This window comes from Quercus robur, chromosome 6 (assembly GCF_932294415.1).
Source record: "Quercus robur chromosome 6, dhQueRobu3.1, whole genome shotgun sequence".
Taxonomy (NCBI): domain Eukaryota; kingdom Viridiplantae; phylum Streptophyta; class Magnoliopsida; order Fagales; family Fagaceae; genus Quercus; species Quercus robur.
In genome coordinates, this window is record NC_065539.1 from 33,998,576 (window position 1) to 34,022,717 (window position 24,142).

At 39.0% G+C, this 24,142-nt stretch overlaps 3 protein-coding genes across 3 annotated transcripts; all 3 read left to right on the forward strand.

The window, feature by feature from the left end:
* Window positions 1–2,515: 2,515 nt before the first annotated feature.
* On the forward strand, window positions 2,516–9,003 carry LOC126688528 (uncharacterized). Its single transcript, XM_050383250.1, has 10 exons — window positions 2,516–2,635; window positions 2,969–3,081; window positions 3,177–3,242; window positions 3,428–3,533; window positions 3,838–3,880; window positions 4,184–4,256; window positions 4,963–5,050; window positions 8,201–8,257; window positions 8,359–8,437; window positions 8,696–9,003. The coding sequence occupies exons 2-10, from the start codon at window positions 3,011–3,013 to the stop codon at window positions 8,707–8,709; spliced, it is 597 nt and encodes a 198-aa protein (XP_050239207.1). The 5' UTR covers window positions 2,516–2,635; window positions 2,969–3,010; the 3' UTR covers window positions 8,710–9,003.
* A 6,203-nt stretch (window positions 9,004–15,206) lies between these two features.
* On the forward strand, window positions 15,207–16,259 carry LOC126690121 (uncharacterized). The gene has a single exon (XM_050385252.1). It carries the CDS (start codon window positions 15,207–15,209, stop codon window positions 16,257–16,259), a length of 1,053 nt encoding a protein of 350 aa, XP_050241209.1.
* A 399-nt stretch (window positions 16,260–16,658) lies between these two features.
* Window positions 16,659–20,396, forward strand: LOC126690122 (uncharacterized). The gene is made up of 2 exons (XM_050385254.1): window positions 16,659–19,414; window positions 19,949–20,396. Exons 1-2 carry the CDS (start codon window positions 16,659–16,661, stop codon window positions 20,394–20,396), a joined length of 3,204 nt encoding a protein of 1,067 aa, XP_050241211.1.
* The last annotated feature ends 3,746 nt before the right edge of the window (window positions 20,397–24,142 follow it).

Sequence of the window (24,142 nt, forward strand, 5' to 3'; positions counted from 1 at the left end):
CAAATTTGGGACCCATCTCTTATGGCTTGTTTGGAAGTTTAGAGAGGGAGGAGAGTAGAGGGAAGTAGAGGGAAAGAGAGTAGTGGGGAGGAGAGTAGAGCGGAATGGTTATCCTCTACCTTGTTTGGATGTTTTTAAAAATTAGTAAGGGGAAAGGGAGTAATTAGCCCTTCCTCTTGTTTGGATGTTTTAAAAATTAGGATGAAGAGGAGAGGAAATGATTTAAATAGAAAAATTTACCCCTATTTGAAAATGGACTTGCAACATTGGTCTATGATTAATATATCAGTTTTGTAAAGTCACGAACCTGATTATCATTCATCCAAATCTTAGAATATAAACACAAAACCATGATTTTCAACAACTAGTGCAGTTCATACATACAAACGCGTATCTAAAAATTCTATTATTACAGATCATACCAAAAAAATAAATTGCTAATTAAAAAAAATACAAAGCTTGATACAGATTAGCTTCCTAATCTCCTAAAATCAAATCATTATCAGTCAAAAATCCAATTGTTCTCTGAATGTTTGAAAACAAGGTGTTCATAACAATATTAATAAAAACTAAACAGTGCCTAATTTAGTAGGTTTTTTCAAACTCCAACCGAAATCCAAATTCTCATTTCTTTTCCACATTTTTTGAGCAACCAAACACAGGCACAAGTAGAGGGGAAAAAAAAAAAAAAAAAAGCAGAAACATAAAACAAATCCTCCAAAATGCACACAATCAGAAATGACATGAAACAAGAGGACAAACCCAATGGTTGACGATCGAGAAAGCAGAAATCAGGCCAGTGAGGAGGAGAACCAAGAGCAAGCAAAGTGAGATCTCGGAGTTGTAGGGAGAAACCCTAGAATTGTCGTCAAAGAAGGGGCACCAGGAATGGAAATTGTACCATGAAAACGGACGGTCATGATCTTTGGAGGAATGTCGATCGCGATCATCGTCGTCGTCGGGATAGTTCTTCAAAATCAAAGGGGAAAAGTCACCGTCGCTCTTCATCGGAGACGAAGTGGCTCGAGGCCTGATCGAGCTTAAGTGCCTGAGCTTGATTATGGCTCGCCTCGGACTATAATCTGGTGACATCGTTGTCAACAACCCACAACTCGGCAACGTCTAAATAGTGAGATTCAATTTTTTTTTTTCATTCACCTTAAATTTTCTCAGGAAACAAACAAAGATTATTTATATAATCAGTTTGTAATTTTGTTAATTTAAAAATGATAAATTGGGGAATTCATTTGGTCAATAATTTATCTACTCTACTTTCCCTCCAAATCTCTTCAATTTGGGGGAATTAAAAATGAGGGGTTAGAGGTAGTTGAAACCCCTCCAAACCCCTCCCCCTCCTTCCTTAAAAAACTTTCAAACAAGATAATTGAATTACTCTCCCTTGCTCTACTCTACTCCCCCTCCTTTTTTAAACATCCAAATAGGCCATTAGGATGAAGAGTAGAACAAACTAAGATGAAGTTATTCCTAGTGAGTCCTATAATCCTGTTTGGTTTTGTTTAATTTAGAATTTTTGTCCAACTATAATGAAATCAAAACCTATTTTAACGTAAACACTTGGGAAGAGAGAGACAGAGACAGAGAGAGATCGTCGAAAAAGGATGAAGAAGGCGAGAGAGGTTGTGATAGCTAGCCTAAACCTCACCTTAGGGGTTTTATCATGGTAACAAATTAAACCCTCAACTTTTAAATATTACAGATTAAACCCTAACAAATTGAACCGTAGAGTCAAATTATTATAACACGATGCGGTGCGGCGATTATGAGGGTAATTTTTGCAACACGCCTATAAGGTGCGGTTTCCTCACCACACCTCACATGTGGATGGTAGTAACAGTCTACACTAGATTCGGTTCACCATAGCGGTGCAATGCGGTTAGTTCGGTGCAGAAAAAAAAAATCACATCAGAATCATCACACAACCCACATAGAAATTTCAAAAAACTCAAATATTAACAAACAAACATGTTCAAAATATTTCTCTAATGCCCACACAAAATTTTCAAACAAATTTACAATCTTTCTAGAAACCATAGCAAGGAGAAGATAAGTAGCCTAGGTCTTAAGCATTATATAATTCCACATACTTGTAGAAAGCATAGTAACCAGGTATTGACAATTGAGCTTCAAAACATTCTCTAGAAATTTCTAGATAATAACTATGATAGAGAGCAAAGAGGAGAGAGGGAAACTTGGAAAATAGTGGAATCAAGTTGTAGTCGACAGTGGTGGCGGGGAGCTGCAGATGGAAGTGGCAGCAAGCTGTAGAAAATGGTGGCAGCAAAGGTAAGGAGAGAGAGAAAGGCAAACGGCAGAAAGAGAATCAATGGATCTTAACTAAAAATTTCAAAATTTAACTTGGACTCAAGCTAAAACGACGTCATTTTGAAGTTGAAATTAAAATTAGTATGATGTCCAAAAACGACTTCATTTTGCATTAGATTCTAATAAATAAAAAAATTAAAAATTAATGAAACTACGTCGTTTTATAATCACTTGACTTAACCCTCTTTTATCCTCCTCTCCTTCTTCCTTCACCTTTCACGCCTCTCTCACTCTCCCTTTCAGAGTTTCTGTTTTCAGTTTTCACGCCTCCCCTCTCAATCACATTGCACAGGTACTCTCTCTCTCTCTCTCTCTGGAAATTTCTTAAAACCGAAACTTGATTATAAATCATTTATGTATATGTTAAATATTATTTATATATATATATATATATGAGGCGGTCGGTTCGGTTGCTCATCGGAATGCAAAATCCACAACCGCTCGCCGCACCGGCCGTCGTCGGAATTTGAAAATCGCCTCCGACCACCGCGCCATGCACCTCCGGTGGAGCTCTGTAGGGTGCGGTTCGGATCGGTGCAGGCCGGTTTTGTCGGCTGCGGGCAGTATCTGAACAGGCCTACAGACAGGTTTCTGGGACTCACTCTCTCTCTGTTGTTCGGACTAGGAATAACTTCATCTTAGTTTGTTCTGCTGTTCATCCTAAGAGATGGGGAAAGCGAAGAAAGGTCCCAAATTTGCTGCCATGAAAAAAATGGTCACCAAAAAATCCATTAAAAAGTTGGTCTCTTTTTTTTTTCTTTTTTTTTTCACTTAAGTTTTTTTATATTATTCTCTAATCAGTAGTAATTTTTGCTTTTATGTACTGGATTCAGTTACAAACAACAGGTTTTGGACCCAAAAAAGAATGATAACAACGAAAAGAAGCTCCCAAGAAATGTGTAAGCCTTATTGTGTTGTTTATCATTGTTATTTATCTTGTTTTCCTTTGAATTTAGCAAGTATTTATAAAATTCTGTGTGTGTGTGTGTGTATAGATTTTTGGTGTTAAATTTTGGGTATAGGAGCTTTGGAATTTGTAAGGGTTTATATTGTGTCCTAATGTGTTTAATTTTGTGTGATATAGGCCGAAGGTTTCATCTGCACTTTTCTTCAATTACAACACCTCGTTGGGACCACCATATCGGGTTTTGGTAGATACCAACTTCATCAATTTCTCTATCCAGAATAAAGTGAGTGATTAGTAGTTTTATTCCATTTTATTTTAAATGGGTTTGGTTCATAAAAATGCATCATTTGAGAGAAATTTTTATTGTTCGTGACTCACTGAATGTGTGTAATTACCAATTGAAAAGGAAAAAAAATCTAAGAATGAGATAGAAATCCTTATTCAATTCTAGAGCTTGTTCTCTTCCCATTAATGCATTGAATGATATGTTCTGGAAACATGGATAAAAATAATAACTTGATTGTATTTTGACTCAATAACTTTGCATTACAATCCTAACTTATGCAATTTCTTTCATTGTTGTGTAGCTGGACTTGGAGAAGGGAATGATGGACTGCCTATATGCAAAATGTGAGTTTAGAATCACTGGTTTCTTCAATTTAATGTGACTATTAATTTGCTGCAAGAATTGTTGTGCCGTGTTGATGAGGTATCCTAAGTTTAACATAGTTGTTAATGTGGTTTTATTACAAGCATTGAGTGCCGTGTATCATTGGCAAACACTTAAATATGTGTTGGTTGCTTAATGATATTTATCAAAATATTATGCTTGGTTGTGTGGATGTCCATGAGAATGCTTAAGGAATAAAATGAGGATCTTTTTTTTTTTTTTAATTATGATTTTATTGAATCCGCCTACCTTGTGGATTGAAGGCACTCCTTGTATCACGCAATGTGTGATGGCAGAGCTTGAGAAGCTAGGTCAGAAATATCGAGTTGCTTTGAGGTATCTTCCCATGCTTTTTACTCACTCTGCAATATTTCCCAATAAAGTTTTATGCTTTTCGTCGACTTAGCCCAAAAAAAAATTATGATTGTCATTCACATTTCTTTATCTATTTTAGTATGAAGAGGATCAAGATTTGTTGGATGCATGTGTTAATGTGTATGTGGGAATAGGATTAGTTTTGGATCTTATTCAATATACTCTGCGTACTATTTTGTTCGTTTAATTCCATATCCAATAGTATTAGCTATCAATATATTTTTTTTAATAACTAAAATATTAGATATCCATATTTATAATCTGAGTGAGAAATGAGAATTCTTATGGTGTTATGATGTGCTATTTAAGAAAAAAATGTTATTGTTATATGGAATGGTTCTCATTCAAGTTGATTTCAGTTTTCCCCTTTTGGATGAATGAAATCTATTCAATCAAAAGGAAAAAGAGTAAAAAGTAATTTATTAATTATATTGGTTATGCAATAAAATTCTGAACCTTGCATGTTTTCTGTGGCCATTCTCATGCATCAATGGGTCATAAACTAGCGTCGTTCCGCTCTTTTTCTATTAGATTTTGATATTGAGAATCTCATTGTATACTGATAACCTAGGATTTTTATTTTTTGGGAATAAGTAAACAATTGAAGATGCAACCAGTGATGATCATCAGCTAATGAGTACTTTCCTTTATACTTATTTCGGTACAGGATTGCTAAGGATCCTCGTTTTGAAAGACTAATTTGCACTCATAAAGGGACCTATGCTGATGACTGTATTGTTGACAGAGTTACAGAGGTATGATTTGAATTAATTTGATGTGAAATTTCTTGTGTGTATCACCCATATTTAGTAATAGTATCAATTTTCCCATTTTTAAAATGTCTGACAAACTTAAGCTTTCTCCAAGAATTATTTAAATGCTCCAAAATATATGTGAGGTCCATATGATAAGATGTAAGGTTATACAGTTAACTGCTTCTTGAAAGGGTTTGGGATAATTCTTATTTGAGGAAATTTTAGGAACTTACCTCCTCGTACTAGAATGGCACAATGACCCTTAAGGAGATTAGATTTTACAAGTCAAGATGATATGGATATAACCTTCTTACGGCAATGATCCTACCATTTCTGAAGGAATTAGAGTTGTCATCTAATCAATGTAGGACAAACTGGGGATGTTTACTTGGGCTTGTGGTGGGTTAAGGTTTAAGTGGATTTGTGGATTTCTGGATCTAGGGTTTATAACTTTGAATAGGGTTTTGTAGGGAAGAGAAAAGATTTGATAGGGTTAAAAAGAGGTAAGAACAGAAATTAAATCTGTAAAGAAATGGCCGTGAACAGTGGATATGAACAGTATGGGTGAACAGTACCATAAACAGTACTGCAAGAAAGTGTAGAAGTAAAAAGAGAAGAGAAAAGGAAGAAAAGAACAACTAGGCCTACATGCCTCAATACTCAAAACACAGTATTTTTTTTTATCAACTTCCTGTTTTGACTTTTGAGTGCAATACAACACTTATTAATAAATAAAACCTAAGATACTTATGATCTCCTTGAAAATTTTAGACTCGACTAAATTATCAAAATACCTTAATTTGCAGGGATTGCAGAAAATAATATTTGTAAAAATAATATCTTGTCTAAGCTCTTTAGGGCGCATGAGTTGTCATAGGTTGGTGTGATTGACCCAAGGATTTGACAGACATAAAAGAACTGTGATTTGAAATTGAAGGAGCTCCTTTTTTTTTTACCCCAAAGAATATGTTATTAGAATGAATACTAGAGAAACTTACAGTAATGATGTTGAATAAATATAATAGGTTGTCAGCACCAGTGTTATTAAAAGCACGCTTAAGCTCGAAGCTCGAAGCTTGAAGCCCCAAGGCTCCAGCGCTTTTTGCCTCAAAAGCTAAGCTCATTCAAAGAAGCACGCTTTAGGCGCGCTTTTTTGCGCTTTTTGGAGCTTTTTTATATTTTTCCAAAAAAAAAAAAAAAAAACCAAAACTGAATTAAAGCTATAGGATCTTGACATTATTGATATAAACCATTGATTTTGTGTATTTTTAGTGTAAATTACTTATCAAAAAAAATATATTTTGAGTATAACTTGTCCTAAAACCCAACCCACAACCTCCCAAATCTTCTCTATTTTTATTTTTTCTCCTTGAAACAGTAACCCACCTAGCTCCTTGGTACCAATTACCATGTTGCAATGTCCTCATATTCTTAGCTCATTCATGAAAAAAAAATAATAATAAAAAAACGTATGATATAATATATGTGGTAATTGTTTAGTTACTTTAGTGGTTGATTTTGAACATAGCAAACTAATTCTTCTAGAGTTATAGTCATTAAGTGATTAAATTATTAACTAATATTACTAATTAGTCATAGGGCATTATAGATATAGGAGATTTAAGAAAGGATATTACATGGAAGTACTGATGTCTAGCTTATCCAAAAAAATAAAATGACTTGACTTGCAATTTTTGTGTTAATATTGCAAAAGTAGGGTATATCTAAATGTTATATGAATTATATAAAAAAATTTATTTCAATTTATATGATAATTTGATCATTTGATTGTTGCATTTCTCATTAATAATAATTTTTAAATTTTTTAAATTATTTTTTAAAAATGTGCGCTTCACTTCAATTAGGCGCACGCTTGCGCTTTGCGCTGAAGTGCGCCCTCGCTTTTACGAACACTGGTCAGCACCCATGTTCATTCTCAAATGTTCACTGGATTTGTTAATAGATCAGCATGGGGGTGTTTCAATTAATTTTACAACTAAGAATGACACACCATTAAAATTATGCATCAGAATACCCAAGCCACGTCAATGTCCTTGTTTTTTGGATATCAAATTGCTATAATGTTTATGGACTGACTGACACAAGCGCTTTCAGTCTTATAGTAATAGCAGCTTCATTTCAACAATATTTATCAAACAGTGAATGGGTTATGGATCATTTGAAATACAGCCTAAAAATTGGTAGCAAATAACGAAACAATAACATTAGTTGGAATGTGATGAATGAAAAAGCTCTTAAACTTGGTGCATCCACATTTGGCAAGGGCACATCACATTTGTTGACTTAATGATATGCATGCTTCACCTCTCTTTGCTCAAAAAGCTGTATTAAACACCTGCAGTCATCCATGACAGCACATAGCAGCCTATTGTTGGATTTGTAATTTGCCCACTAATGTCACTGTATCCTCACCTTCTGTGGCTGTAGTACCCATAATGCATATCTCTGCCATTAAACTAGTGCCAATAACAGCTCTAGAGTAACTTATAACACTCCTCTCCTGAGTATCTCTGGCTAAACCCCTTCCTTCTGTTAGCATAGGATTAACGAAGGAGGATTCATCAGAGTTGTGTTTAAATCATTCCTCAGGTGACTTGGTCCATTTAATTTGGAGACCACATACTGCGTTTGAAATTTTTATTTGTCACAATAGACGAGGTTTACAGATGGAAATTTTGGGTTGTTTTGAACATATGGAAATTTTGGCTAGTACTTACAAAGGTTAGGCCCTTTTTTAAGTGCTAGTGTTGTAAGTCTTGTCTTCCCACTCCCTCCTTCCCCATCCCCTATGTCTTCTGTCTATTTTATCTCAAAAAAAAAAAAAAAAAAAAAAAAAAAAAAAACCAATTATTAGTCTAGAATAAGGCCTCATTTCCATTATGGTCTTCACTTTATGCGTTGTTCTCAGTCACTGAGACTGTGTTTAGATTAAAGTTCTTTGTCAGAATATTTGGGTTGTTTTGAACAGATGGAAATTTTCTTTTCCGCAGTCATGTTGCTCTGGTATTGTTTATTATGTTTGTAATTTTTGGGCTCTTTCCGGATGAATGCAATTGTAAATTTAGTTTATTGTTGCGTTTAGCTCTTTTTCCTTCCGGTAACATTTGTGAACTATTTTGTTGGAAACAGCATAAATGCTACATTGTTGCTACATGTGATCGAGATTTGAAGCGAAGGATCCGAAAGGTATGATCTATTAATAATGGCTTGACACTGTATCACAAAACTGGAGTCCAATATTACATGAAACTGGGTTCTGATATATAAGGTTGCTTATTTACTGGCAGGTTCCTGGTGTACCAATTATGTATATTACTCGGCACAAGTACTCAATTGAACGGTTGCCTGAAGCAACAGTCGGTGGAGGTAGGCTAATGACTAATTATTAACTTACTGCTGTAAATAGTTTGAGAGTTTGAAATTATCTTTTGCTGTTTTGAGTCTTTGACTGACACAGTTTTACTAGGTCCCTTTTTTCAAAGTTAAATGTGCACTATGTAGTTTGGATCACTATGAATTATATGTAAAAATTATAGGCATTTTTTCCTTTTACATATATATGTGGCTGGCTTTCCCATTTTTTGGGGTAGTAGTTTCTGAGACTTTATGATTTTTCTGGTGCAGCTCCAAGGTATTGATGATGGAAGTAAGATGTTCAACAATGGGAAGGCTTAGATTCTGTTATGATTAATCAGGTTGAGTACTGATCTTTGTTTGAACTTCCTTCTGTCCTGAGTGAAAGAAAAGGAGAAAGAAGTTTTGTGTAGGTTATATAATTTTGGATTCTCACTTGTTAAATTGAATTAGAGTTTTTACTTATCAAAAAAAAAAATTTTGAATTAGAGTTTTGTCTTGTTTTATCTTGACTTCTATAATTTAAGAACCTATATACGTATCTCCTACTTGTCAACTACTGGAGTTTGTCCCAACAATTACTCTCTTGCTGTGGTCTAAAATCTATTCAACTCATAAGCACTGAATGTGCCAATGCACGTGTGAAATGTGCAAAATGATGTATAGCTGAGCCTCTCTGCAACTACGATGCATAAAATATGATGAAGCTTACTTGTAGTTTATGTAACATGTGGAACTTTTTTTGCACAACAAATTAGAATTCACATACGATGGGCCATTTGGAGATGCATGAAATGGAAATAGACTAATTTGGTTCCCATTGATGACATAAAGCCCTCTCTCTTTTACACACCTGTCCAGGCCGTACCATGAATGCTTTTAGGGAAGTTACCAGTTAATACTTTCTCTTAAAGTGTTATTTCTAGTAAACTATCCCCCCAGAACTATAAAATCCTTATTTACAGAATTGTAACTAGAATCAATTTGGGTCTTCAAAGAACTTATCCTTTGCTGCACAGGGAGCTCCAATTGGTTCAATCGTCTCTTTATGGTATTCAATTCTTCCAGATTAGTACCTTCATTTTACCTTCAGAAATTAAAAGGTAGTTAAATTGCTATTTGTGGAAGGGTACTACTTATTCCACAAAGCAAACAAGAGAAAAAAGGGTGTGTTTGTTTGCCTAGGAGGAGGGTGGGTGGCCCGGGTTGAAACGTGTTACAGATTGGAACAGAGCTGCTATTCTCAAGCATGTGTAATCTTCTTATGAAGGTAGGCTCACTATGGGTAGCATGGGATAATTGAAATTGCTCTCGGGGATGGACAAGTTATTGAAGTTAAAGAGAATTGGCTTGGACCTTTTTCATGCGTCTGAGTGGAAAAGGTGATACAACGTTTGCTTAATTTGATGATTGATATCTAGTATTGTTTTGGTTAAAACTTAAAAGTCCCGAGTGTGCTCTGATTATTCAAGTTGGTTTGCCCTCAGTTCAATTGTTTGAGTATGTATACTGTGGTGTTGAAGCCTTCCAAATTTGGAATCTTTTCTTGTCGATCAGCCTGGTGTGGTCTAACTAAGGCGGTGGTTCCTAAGAGTTCTTTTGTTGGCTACAATGAGTAGGCTATCTACTTGAGGAAAGGGTATATACTCTACCCGCTGGATGCAGCAGGTCCCTCAAACGTGTGCTTCATTAGTGTGCTTATGCTTGTGCTTGTGCTTGTGCAAGGACTCGTTGTATACAGTGGGTATACCTTTCACCTACTTATGATGGGTTTGTCAAACGGGGGATATAAGGCTTTCTTTGGCTGATTGGGAGAATAGAAAAGAAGAAGGTTGACAAATAAATATAATTTTTTTTTATTTAGAGTCAGTTTGGATACCGTTTATTGCTAAAAACTGAAAATAATGTAGCAAAATAATTTTTAAATGTGTGAATAGTACCGTGGGATTCAGTTTTAAAGTTGTTTTTGCTGAATTCCGTACTTGCGGGTCTCGTGAACAGTGCATAGAACCCACAGAAAAATGCCAAACGCAGAAGAAATTCAATTTTCAGTATAATCCAAACATACACTTAGTTGGGAAAAAAAAATGAGATGATGAAAATGATAGTTTGCATAAATTTACTATTATGTCCATATTACATAGTATAAAAGAAGTGTTTTTTTTTTTTTTTTAAATTCTAATACAAGAAAAATATTACTTATTAATTAAATTAGTAAAGATTCGTAAAGAGACATCTTATAAAAGTTAAGATATCATTAAAAATTAAATATGACATCTCTTATTAAACTTTTTAATTAAATATGGTCTAGCAACACATAATAGAGGCCGACCCACAAGCCGTATTCAATAATTTTCCGTGATCTCCACCATCTGTGAGACGTTGATTGCAATGTCTTAATTTCTTATAAATCAATTTTGTTTCAAATGAACAGATGGATCAACTTGATTATAAATACGAAAAAATTTGTTGCGTTAAAAGATAATATATTATTTACTTCCCCATTTCAGAAAAAGACTAAAAAGTATTGTCAGTGCATAGCCCAAATAATAAATCTATTATCAGTTTGATTATTACTACTATTTTTCTTCTTTTTTTAGGTTTTGATTATTACTAATTTACTACTATTACTTTAGTGTTACATACATACCTGCATACATATATATATATAAAGGATTTTTTTTTTTTTTTGAGATAATTTCAACTTATGGCATCCATTCTTGATAATAGTTTTTTATTATTAAACCAAAACACCAATTGGTTTTTCGTGTAAATGGGGATTGAATCTCAAATCTCTTATTCAACCACTGGAGACTTTAGCAATTGAGCTAACTGGAACCAGTTGTATATAAAGGTTTCCTTATTAATGATGACTTAATGATTCCTCTTAAAAAATTACTATTGTTTAAACAACAGTTTTTAGTGTTTAAACAATATTATACGTATTTTTACATACTTTTTCACCCACACGTATTTTCACAAAACAATAATAACATTACTAGAAATCTCTTATCAAACGGGCCAAGATCTAAAATTTATGTTTTGTTGCCCAGAATGGATTACTTGACCAAAAAAATAAACCGCATTAAGTTTTAGATAATTAATAACTATGAGAGTGAATATTATTCACGATAGAGATTATCCTTAACTTTTAAATATGATACATCTTGTTGCAAAAGTACTAGTTACGTGCAGATCCATTTTTTATTTACTCCTAAATTCATTTTTTAATACTTCTTTATTTGTATACACAAAGGGAGATAATTTAAGAGAGTAATAAAAAATTAATAAATAAATAGTATTTTAATGAAATATAGAGTAAAATAAATAATTTGATGTGAATGTTTTGGAAAAATAATTGTATACAATAGAAAAAGTAGATTATCATGCTAAAATAGGTAAGAATTTTTGCATAAGTTAATGTGAATACTCTAACCATGTATATTTATATGGTTACTTAAAAAATACAGTATGTAAATAAATCACTTTTAGATGATTGATGTGAGTGATTATTGGACCTTTTTTTTTTTTAGAGGAAACGATAGTAGACTTTATTCATTCAATATCATGGTATACAACGGGAAAAGAGAAAAGAGGGTCAAAACAATGGCCTTCTCATTCTCTTTTGCAAGTTGCAACACAAGCAAGACTTAGAGCAACACAATTACATCTTAAAAGAAACTAAAAATAAAAATAAAATATATATACTAACAAATTGTTCGCAAATTAGCTTAATATCCTTCAAGATCTAACCAACCACTTCCAAAGAATACAATCTAGTCTTGATTGCATTGACCTCCATGAACTCCATAGTGTAAGTAGCAGTATGAGACCATAGACTTCGAAGATCAATTCATTTAACTTCTAGAAAAACCTAAACATGCATGACCGGCCTGAAAGAATTCCAATAAGGAGCATGAAGCCAAATGACTTGTGCAAAGGAACAATCTCGCAGCAAATGCATACATGATTCAGTTGGATTAGAGGTTGAAGCGATGTTGTCTTTGGAAGCATCATCAATGGTTGTTAATTTTTTTTTTTTTTTTTTTTTTTTTTTTTTTTTTTTTTTTTTTTTATGAACAAATCTATTTTTCACATAGAAACAAAACTAGGGGACTTTCTTCAGTTGATAAACAACAAAAGTTGTAAAACTACCTTTGGGATCCCAAGCCCATGGTAGTTAAGGCTGAGAATTTTGATGGATTGGATTTGGGTTGAGTACCAACCCCAATGATGGGCAACTGAATGGATGCTGCCTTTCTGAATCATTTGTTTTTCATGTTTATGATTCAAATCAAGATCCTTGATAGAAACAGAGGCTCCAGCAGATCGTTTAGAAGGTAATGGCATGGATATGAGGGAGTCGTTAGAATTCAATTTGTTCTTATTCTTGATAACCCGCTTCCAACTATGTAAGGATGATGTCTTTAGTTCTATACTCTCGATAGGTACCTCAGAAGAGAATTCCATCTCAATATCCTCATAAATCTCTGGAAGTTTCTCAATTGAATTTTTGAAATTACTTACCTCTATCTTAGAAACAAGATAGCTACGGTGAGTAGACTTAGTGTTTGATGAGGACTCAAAGAAGTCTATATTATGAATTTCGGCATTATCACAATGTTCCAATTCACGAGGGATAATAGTCTTATCATCACAATTCAAATTTGTATCCAAATGGGAAGCTGTTGTACCAGATAGAAGAAAACAATTAGGCTTATCATGGTTTTGAACAAGGATAACATCCTCAGAATTTGAATTGGATGCAATCTCTGTAATCTTGACTACCTTATCCAGTTGAAAATTCGAAACTCCCTTGGAAATAGGAACCAACTTCTTTCTAGCACCAGAATAGTTGTCTTTTCCTGGCAAAGTGCCAAACAGCACAGATTGCCTTGGATTAATCATCACGGCCGCTGTGGGAAGCTCAGCCTGAATTTGGCGATGATGTAACGTATCATCAAAATCTTCTGTCACTGACTGAATATCATCCTCATATTCATCTCGTGCGTCTGATTGAGAGTTCCTTGAATTTTTTTTTTGCTACCCTTCGGAGCCAAAGAACGGAGCCATGGACCAAATTGAAAACATCATCATCAGAGGAAAAACAACCTGTCTTCAATTGAGGACACTCTTTGTCTTGATGGAATTCCACATCTATAGCAAAAAATAGGAAGCCTTTCATATTTAAAGACAACCCAACTAGGCTCAAGATCTTCAATCTGAATCATTTTACCACGCATAAGAGGCTTGGTAATATCAACATTTACTCTAATTCGAAGAAAAGGTCCCCAGGCAAGACCACTCTTGGGTGCATCCACCATGAGAAGCTCGCATATCTCATTGCCAATTTTGGTTCCTACAGCCTTATTCATACTTTTAATAGGAATATTAAAAATACGATTCCAAGAGGGGGAATGACAGAAGGTGACGTTGGCTGGACTGGAATCACCATGAAATCACCTCATCATGATCAATCTTTTATCAAAGGACCAGGGACTTCTATCTAATACATTTGTCAAATGCTCCTCTAAACCAAAAATAGCAAGAAAGAGATTCTGTCTAGCCTCTTTAATAGTTACACCCTGAAAAGAACACCAAAGATTCACACATGTGGCTTTAAAAGTTTCCTTGTTGAAATCTTTAGTAGTATACAACTTGATCAAGATGCTAAACTGTGCCAACTGTTTAGAAATAGCTACCTCAGAAGCTTCCACAGCCGTAATGCCTTTTTCCTCTTCTGACAATTTGAAATGTTTCCAGAGTTCTTCCATAGATGCATCCATAGTAACGTGAATAAAACAGAAGTAATGAAGAGCTATGTAAGATATAGGAAAAGGAAAAGAATAAAGAAAAAACAAACCTTCTACCACAATCTAATAACAGAGATTGGAGAAGTTAAGTCTCACAAAGGGAAAGTAAGTTTGTAGCTTCTACAGTCAAAGACTATTGAGAGCCTAAGAGAGAGAAGTTTATCAACGATTATTGGACTTAAATATGTAAAATTTATAAGTTCCATGTCCACATCATTTTTACTAGTTCTAATTTGAATCTACCACTAAAATTACATATTTGTCTATCAATAATAACCAGTAACTGATGTGTAACGAAAATTTGCTAAGTTATCTTCTGTCCATGCGCGTCGTCCAAAGGATTGACGAGGTAAGTCATTGGTTACTCATCTGTCTGTCCTCAAGGTAGACGGGACAGACGAGCTTACTGACCTCCGTCCGTCCTTAAGGACGGACGAGCTTCTTAGCACTCGTTCGTCTGACAAGGACGGACGAGCTCGCTACCATTCCTCGTCTATAAAAGACAAGAGGGAGGATTACTACGTCTCCGCCGGGTGGAAGAACGAACCGTCGCCAGCCAAGCCCAACCGTTATGAAATACGAACTTCTACATCAGTTACGGAAGTTAATTTCCGAGCTTGTTGGATTCCCCAACTGTAGGAGCGGTTACTAAACAAGTAACCGCTTCCCGTATACTATATAAGCACACGTCAATGAAAGAGTAAGGCATTCTGTTCTTGAGAAACTAAGTTTACATTTCTTCAGTCATAGACTAACTTCACCATCGGAGGGTTCTTGGCCGGCTACCACCGGTCTCCTCTGAGTTTTTACTTGTTTTCTCAGGATTCAATCGCAAGTTTACCAAGGCCCGGCATTTTCAGTCCACTGATATCCCAGAGTTCATCAGTTGGCGCCGTCTGTGGGAAAAGAATAACGTTTGATTTCCATTGTTGGATTCTGCGATTTCTTTCTTGGACATAAGGGCTGAAATGGTCCGGACAAGGTCAAGGGCTACCAGCCCAGGCCTTCAAGAAAGTAGAGGCGACCGTCAATCGGTGCCTACCGTACAACCGCCTTCTGTCCAACACGTGCAATCAATGGCTGCTACTATGGCAGAATTGACCCGCCAGAACCAGGAGTTGGTTAGAGAACTTAACATGAGGAGGCAGCATCGGGATGAGAACGTTGGAAGACAGGTTCAGAGCCAAGATGAGAGGAATGCCGAGTTTGAGAGCCAGTCAAGGGGTACCCCTTCAAGAAGGGTGCCTCACTTGGAGAGAGAGATGGACCAAATGAGAAGAACTATGGATGAAATGAAGGAAAATATGAAGAGGACCAACCCCGTAGAGGACTTGGTTCACAGGACTGACTCCCCATTTGTGCCTCCCATCAATGCTCACCCTTTGCCACCGAAGTTCAAGATGCCTTCCTTAGATTCGTACGATGGGACGCGAGATCCATTTGACCACATTGCCACCTTCAAAACTACTATGCATCTTCAAGGGGTTCCGGATGAAATAATGTGCAGAGCTTTCCCTACTACCCTTAAAGGACCCGCACGAGTGTGGTTCAGCAAAATACCTCCCAGCACGGTAACGTCCTTCGAAGAATTAAGTAAGTTGTTTGTTAACAACTTCATCGGAGGACAGAGGCACAAGCGTTCCTCGTCCAGTTTGCTGACCATAGAACAAGGGGAGAATGAAAGTTTGCGGTCGTTCATTACGCGGTTCAATAGGGAAGCTTTAGCAGTGGACGAGATGGATGACAAGCTGCTCCTGGCGGCCTTCCACAATGGGGTTCACTCTGATTTGTTCATCCACAAGCTATATGAGCAAGAGCCTTTGACCATGGCCGAACTCGTCCACTCAGCCCAGAATTTTATGAATGCGGAGGATGCTATCATAGCCAAGAAGAGGAAGAGAATCGAGAAAATGGATGCTAACCCCACTCGTCACTCAGAGCAGGGTCCTCGTCTCAAGAAAGGACGAGCGGAAGACAAAAAGGATCGTGACAGGAAGGCAGGCCCCTCAGCACGAAGTTAGCAGTATACGCCATTGAACATGCCACTTGATCAAGTCCTAATGCAAATCAAGGATGATCCTTCCTTGAAGTGGCCAGAAAAAATGAAGGGAGATCCGAATAAGCGCAATAGAAACAAGTATTGTCGCTTCCATAGAGACCATGGGCATGATACGGACGAATGTTTTGATCTAAAGCAGCAGATTGAGAATCTTATAAGGCAGGGGAAGCTAAGAAGTTTCCTAGGACGAGACCATAAGGACGACAAACTCAAGGGAAAATTTGAAGAGTCGTCACGGCCACCTCTCGGAGAAATCAGGGTTATCGTCGGAGGGAGCTCAACAGTTTAGTCGTCCAGGTCCAGGAAAACATACTTGAAGGTGGTGCAGAGCGTCCAACTCTCTGGACGACCACCTAGGGATATGGACGAACAGGCAGTCACATTCACCGAAGAAGAAGCTGAAAGAATCCACCATCCTCATGACGATGCTATTGTCATAACCTTGCTCATCGCTGACTACACAACCAGAAGGGTACTCGTTGATAATGGAAGTTCGGCAGATATCCTGTATCTTCCAGCTTTTCAGCAGATGAAGTTAGGACGAGACCATCTTCGTCCGGTGAATTCTCCGTTAGTAGGTTTTGGTGGGATGAGGGTGCAGCCCGTGGGTACTGTTACATTACCAGTGGTAGTAAGGGCATATCCACAACAAGTCACCAAGGACGTAAGTTTCTTGGTAGTAGACTGTTCGTCCTCTTATAATGCCATAATTGGGAGGCCAACTTTGAATAGTTGGAGAGCAGTTACGTCCACCTACCACCTATCAGTCAAGTTCCCAACAGACCATGGAGTAGGACAAGTGCAAGGAGATCAACTGGCAGCGAGAGAGTGTTACTTGGCTATGTTGGCCACGGACGAGCAAGTGCAGACAATGACTATTGAAGAGAAAAGGGTCGTGGTAGAACCTATTGAAGTGCTGGAAGATGTTCCCTTAGACGAAAGGAACCCTGAGAGATGTACCAGGGTGGGGGCAGATCTAGAAAGAGGAGTTAAACAAAACCTTGTCCAGTTTTTGAGGAAGAACGTAGATGTGTTCGCATGGAGTCATGAGGATATGCCTGGAATAGATCCTAATGTCATCACCCATCGCCTGAACGTATGTCCATCCTCGAAGCCAATACGACAAAAGAAAAGGGTGTTTGCTCCTGAGAGAGAAAATGCTATTAAAGACGAGGTTCAAAAATTGATGGCAGCAAAGTTTATCCGAGAGGTGTATTATCCGGATTGGTTGGCCAACGTAGTAATGGTCAAAAAGGCGAACGGCAAGTGGAGGATGTGTGTGGATTTTACTGATCTGAATAAGGCTTGCCCCAAAGATAGCTATCCATTACCACGAATCGATCAGCTGGTGGACTCCACCGCAGGCCATAAACTGCTTAGTTTTATGGATGCTTTCTCAGGATACAACCAGATACGGATGGACAAGGTTGACCAGGAGAAGACCTCATTTGTTACTAGTCAGGGCTTGTTCTGTTATGAAGTAATGCCCTTCGGATTGAAGAACGCGGGAGCAACGTATCAGCGACTGGTCAATCACATGTTCCGTCCTCAGATTGGGCGAAATGTCGAAGTGTATGTGGATGACATGTTAGTGAAAAGTCTGGAAGAGGGTAAGCATTTAGACGACTTGCAAGAAACCTTCAACACACTCAGGCGATACAGTATGAAGTTGAACCCCAGTAAATGTGCTTTCGGAGTGGCTTCGGGAAAATTTCTTGGATTCATGGTCTCACACAGGGGGATCGAGGCCAATCCAGAAAAGATCAAGGCAATCCTAGAAATGAAGCCTCCGCAGAATATTAAAGAAGTTCAATCTCTCACCGGGCGAGTTGCCGCCCTCAACAGGTTTGTCTCTAAAGCTACTGACAAGTGTTTACCATTTTTCAAGGTTCTAAAGAAAGCCTTCGAATGGACGGACGAGTGCCAAAGAGCCTTCCAAGATTTGAAGACGTATCTTGTCATGCCCCCGCTGCTAAGTCCGTCCGTGGTAGGAGAGGAGCTGTTTTTGTACCTGGCGGTGACCCCGCATGCTGTGAGCTCAGCGCTGATAAGAGAGGAAGCAAAAGTGCAAAAGCCAGTGTATTACACCAGTAGGGCACTGCGGGGGGCGGAAGGACGATATCCGCCAATAGAAAAGCTGGCCTTCGCGCTCATCACGGCTTCCAGGAAGTTAAGACACTACTTCCAAGCCCATGTAATCAATGTTATGACAGATCACCCACTTAAGAAAGCTATGAACAAGTTGGAAGCTGCAGGACGTCTGATCCAATGGGCGGTCGAACTTAGCGAGTTTGATATCCGATACCAACCAAGACATGCTATTAAGGCTCAGAGCCTGGCAGACTTTATAGCGGAGTTCACTCCAAGATGCAACGATGAAGTGCAGGAGGATAAAAATTGGGTGGTCCATGTAGATGGCTCGTCCACACAGCGTGCAGGAGGAATAGGGGTGGTTTTGCAATCCCCTGAAGGAGACAAGTTGAAGCATAGAGTCCGTCTGCAATATCGACCAACTAACAATGAGGTGGAGTATGAAGCTCTGCTTAAAGGGCTAGAATTGGCTAAGTCTGTAGAAGCGGAGTTGGTCCTCGTCCTGGGAGACTCTTCGCTGGTAATGGGCCAAATAAATGGGACATATGAGGCGAAAGAAGAACGAATGAAAAAGTACTTGGAGAGGGTATTACAGCTTGTGGAAAAATTCAGGAAAGCTAACTTCATTCAAATCCCGAGGGAAGAGAATGCAGAAGCAGACACCTTAGCGAAGGAAGCCTCAGCAACTGGAACGACCGAAGAGTATGATGAAATTCAGTATGTCCCGAGTGTAGATCTCCTGGAAGTACAGCAAATAGGGAATGAAGAAAATTGGATGGCCCCAATCGTCTCGTATCTGAAGGACGGGAGACTCCCGGAAGCAAGGGACGAAGCTAAAAAACTAAGGATAAAAGCAGCAAGATATGTCCTCATGGACGAAGTTCTCTATAGGAGGGGCTTTTCTCAACCTTATCTTAGGTGTCTGGCCCCAGAAGAGGCGAACTATGTGCTGAGGGAAGTTCATGAAGGAGCCTGTGGAAACCATTCAGGAGCCAGGTCGCTTATCCAAAAAGTCGTCCGTGCAGGGTACTATTAGCCAACTGTTCAAGTGGATGCAAAAGCTTATGTCAAGGCCTGCGACAAGTGCCAACGATTCAGTAATGTCCCCAGACAACCATCCGAGTACCTCACCCCAATGATGGCCCCGTGGCCCTTTGCTCAATGGGATCTAGATATCCTGGGTCCATTTCCACTTGGAACTAGGTAGATGAAATTCTTGGTGGTAGGGATTGACTATTTCACTAAGTGGGTGGAGGCAGAACCATTGGCACACATTACTCAGCAGAATGTAAAGAACTTCGTCTGGAAGAATATATTGTGCAGGTTTGGAGTGCCCAGGGTACTAGTTTCCGATAACGGGCGACAGTTTGACAACACCCTTTTCAGGGACTTTTGTCTACACTTTGGAATCCAAAATCATTATTCCTCTCCCGCACATCTACAGGCAAACGGTCAGGCTGAGGTTACAAACCAATCCTTGCTGAAGATCATCAAGACTCGTCTTAAGGGGGCAAAGGGAGTATGGCCAGATGAGTTACCTGGTGTCCTATGGGCATACAGGACGACAGTGAGGACCCCTACAGGGGAGACCCCTTTTAAACTAGCCTATGGAAGTGAAGCAGTTATACCTGCGGAAGTGCACATGGCTAACCATAGGGTGATGTCATATGAGGAGAAGGATAACGAGGAGCAACTCCGCTTGAACCTCGATCTTATAGACGAAGTAAGGACAGAAGCAGAGCACAGGGCAGCGAAGTACAAGAACCTCATGGCTAGGCAATATGATGCAAGGGTGAAACCAAGACGTTTCAACATAGGAGATCTTGTCCTGAGGAAGGTCTCTTTAGCAACCAAGAACTCAGCTCATGGGAAATTGGGCCCCAATTGGGAAGGACCCTATAGAGTCATCAACTTCAAAAGACAAGGATCCTATTACCTGGAGGCCCTGGACGGGAGAAAGCTAGAACATCCTTGGAACGTGGAGCACCTGAGGAGGTACTACCAGTAGAAGCGGGCCGAAATGAGGTTCACTGTGGACGAGCTTGAAGCTTGCTACCCTATTTACATTCTACTTATGTTTTATGCTGTGTTTGATACTATCACTTTGTTATTTGTGTTGTGGTTATCTATCATGATTATGGACGAAGTTATGGAGTGCTTACTAAATAAAAGGCATCAGCATGTATGTGCCTTATCTGTAAACAATATTTATGTAATGTACAAAATGTTGTGTGCATTTCAGATTTCCATGGCATTCTCGTTCGAAGCTAACCTACAGGGTGGCTGAGAACAAAATATTTTTTAATTGTCAATGAGACGAATAAATTCTCTGGACGCGGAGATGTAACGTCTAAGGCTTTCCTAAAGGAAAAGCAAGATCAAGGCACCCCATCCTAATCAAAGGACGAGGTAGTCCATGAAATAAGCCCAAAATATTCGTCCATGAGGGCAGAACAAAGATGAGGTACACTCGTCTTTGACAAAGGACGAGGGAGAACCCAACTTGGCACTCATCTCTACAAGACAAAATGTGCGTCCAAGCCTTAAAACAATTAGACAAAGGACGAGGCATAATGCGCATCTAGGCCCGAGATAGTAAGGCCTATGGACGAGCAAGGTCCCAAAGTCTGGACGATCAGGGTACATGAAAGATTTCAGTCTAAGGACGAGAAATAACCCTTCAAATTTTAATAGATGGTTTAAACACACTGAACAAGGACGAGTAAAGTATGAACGCATGCATAAAAATGAAAAATCTCGTCCATACATAAAAGAAATAAAATTTACCAACTGTTTGAAGGGCGGACAAAAAACGTCCAAACACCCTTGTAAAAGAAAAAAGTTTCAATACCTCGTCCTAAAAACTTTGGACGAGTTTAGTGTACTTGAATTACATCAAAAGATCCAAAAACAAAGGATCAGAAAAAAAAAAAAAAAAAAAGAAGAGAAAAACACGTTCTTAAGCAGGAGGAGCAGTGGGTGGCTGGGTAGAGGCATCGTCTTCAATATTGACGTCCTCAGAGCTGGTTTGGAGAAGAGAGCTAGTAGCAGCATTCAGGTTAAGTTTGATAGAGTTGAAGTCCACCTCAGGGAAGTTTTCAACAGCGTCCATCCTAAAGTCTTCAAAACCCGCTGCATAGTTGCGGTCCAACAAGTCTGCGAATTCTTTGGACGCTTTGAACTCCGCAATGGCATCGTCCTTAGCCTTGGAGAGGGAAGTACTCAGCTCGTCATTCTTCGCTTGAAGGTGGTCAAGACGGGAATCTTTCTCCACCACAGCGGCCTTCAACTCTGCGATCAAATTTAGCTGCTCCGCTTCCTTCTCCTTGGCCTCAGCAGCAACCCCAGCCCATTTCTTACTCTCGTCCCTCACATTTTTTATGGTCGTCTCCAGCAAAATTCTCGTCTTGTCCAACTCAGTGGCTTGCCTAGACGCTGCAATGAACTTAGACATGGCCTGCAAGAGAGAAATGCTTGGTTAAGACGCCCAGAAAATAATGAAATAATAAAGGCAAGACGAAAGGAAATTTACCTTAAAAAGATCATGAACACCAGAATGTTCAAAATCTTTTAAAGACATGTCATAGCAAGCATGTATGTCCTCGTCCTTCACAGCTTCTTGGAAACGTTGCCAAGCCAAATCCTCGTTTTCAACTATGTTCGAAGATATTCTTGGCAAGGGCTGAGACGAGACAGATGCAGTCGTCCTAGGAGGGGTCTTGGACGAGGTCATCTCCACAGGTGGAGATACGTCCACATCAATTGTTTGGACGGAGAGGTTGGGCTGAGGCAAAATAGGCTTGGCCACCTTAGACGATGAATGCTTCACTCTTTTGTCCCGCCTGCTGGGAAGGCTTCCTAAGTCCAAATTCTTCGGTAAGGACTTTCTTTTGTCCCCAGCAGACGGACGAGTTTGGGGTACAGCTTCAGGACGGACGTCCCCAGCCTCAAGACGATCTCCCTCACCAGCTACATCTTTTCCCTTGTTACCCTTCATTGTCGCCATTCCTAAAAAAAAAAAAAAAAAAGAGTTTTTAGAGCGAACATAAAAAAAAAAGGGTTAAAGACATCCTGAGTTAGAAGCTTACTTCTCCTTACGGTTATTTCGTGTGCTAGTGCTTCGTCAGAAGGATCAGGACCAAGTCCCCACTTAGCAAGCCGTCTAAGAGTCACTAGGGAGTGGAAACTCCTATCTGCGTATAGACGAGCTCTGTGGACGCGATCACGGTGAAACTTACTAAGGGAAGGACGCCCAACAACTGTAAAGGAATAAGTTAGGGTACAAAAAATAATAATAATTTAAAAAAAAAAAAAAAAAAAAAAAAAAAAAAAAAAAACCTTAAACTTACCCTGAGGACGAAGGTTCCCTAGGTCCCCAGTATAACGACCAAAAGTGTCCCGTCCAACGTCTGAAGGGTTTCCAGCCCAGTTTCCGGAGACGAAGAAAAACTCCGTCTTCCACTTTCTGTCAGACGAAGGTAGGGACCTAATCATTCTACAATCTTTACCCCTGGCAGTAAACTGGTAAAAGCCAAGGGATTGATGAATTTCAGAGGGTTTATAACAGTAGAGGAACTCGTCCACTGTAAGAGGACGGTCCCCCCCAAACACCTCTCTCCATAGGACTTGCATAGAGATGACCAATCTCCATGCGTTAGGATTAAACTGACATACCCCCAAACCTAACCTAACAAGTAATTCCCTAATGAAAGCGTTTAAAGGAAACCTCAAACCCCCCAGAAGATAGGCCTCATAGACGCCTATCCCAAAATGAGGATCACAACACCATTCTCCACGGACGGGTAACCTAGGGTTAAGCTCGTCTGGGATCTGGTACCATGTCCTCATATTATCTAACCTTTGATCGTCCGTCTTAGAAGGTATGTCTATTGCACAGCTAAAAACAGTTACTTCCTCCTCGTCCAAAGGGACAGACGGAGGGACGGACGAGGAAACCCTGGACGAGGTACCTGCCTGGGATCCTGAGGCTTTCCTAATTTCTTGTTGAATAGCCTCTAAGGGAAACCCAGGGACGCCGGAAACATATTCCTCGTCCGTAGAATTCCCTACATCACTACTACTAGAATCACTAGAACTAGTACTGGATATGGATTGATACTCGTCTATAACCTTGTCTAGACTGTCGCTAGACGACATTTTGTTTTAGAAAAGATTTAAAAAGAAAACCTAAAAGACGAGAGAAAAGGGAATACCTGGCTCTAAGACGAATGGAGGCTACGGACGTGAGGAATATCCTAGACGAGGCTCTAGACGAGGAATGTCAAAGAACGAAAATTTTAGAAATGTAGGGGGCAACGGAGGAATTCCCCTATTTATAGGAAATTGACCTTGGCATACAAAACGACACAACCAATCGAGAAGTGACACGTGGCATTCATCTCGAGAAATGGATCGACGAAACTAATCACCAATGAGAATGTGACACATGGCATCTTGACGTATGGGCTTTCTAGGTACAACACCTGGCTGTTCGTCTCCTTAGACGACCCATATGAACAAGGGGGCAACTGATGTGTAACGAAAATTTGCTAAGTTATCTTCTGTCCATGCGCGTCGTCCAAAGGATTGACGAGGTAAGTCATTGGTTACTCATCCGTCAGTCCTCAAGGTAGACGGGACAGACGAGCTTACTGACCTCCGTCCGTCCTTAAGGACGGACGGGCTTCTTAGCACTCGTTCGTCTGACAAGGACGGACGAGCTCGCTACCATTCCTCGTCTATAAAAGACAAGAG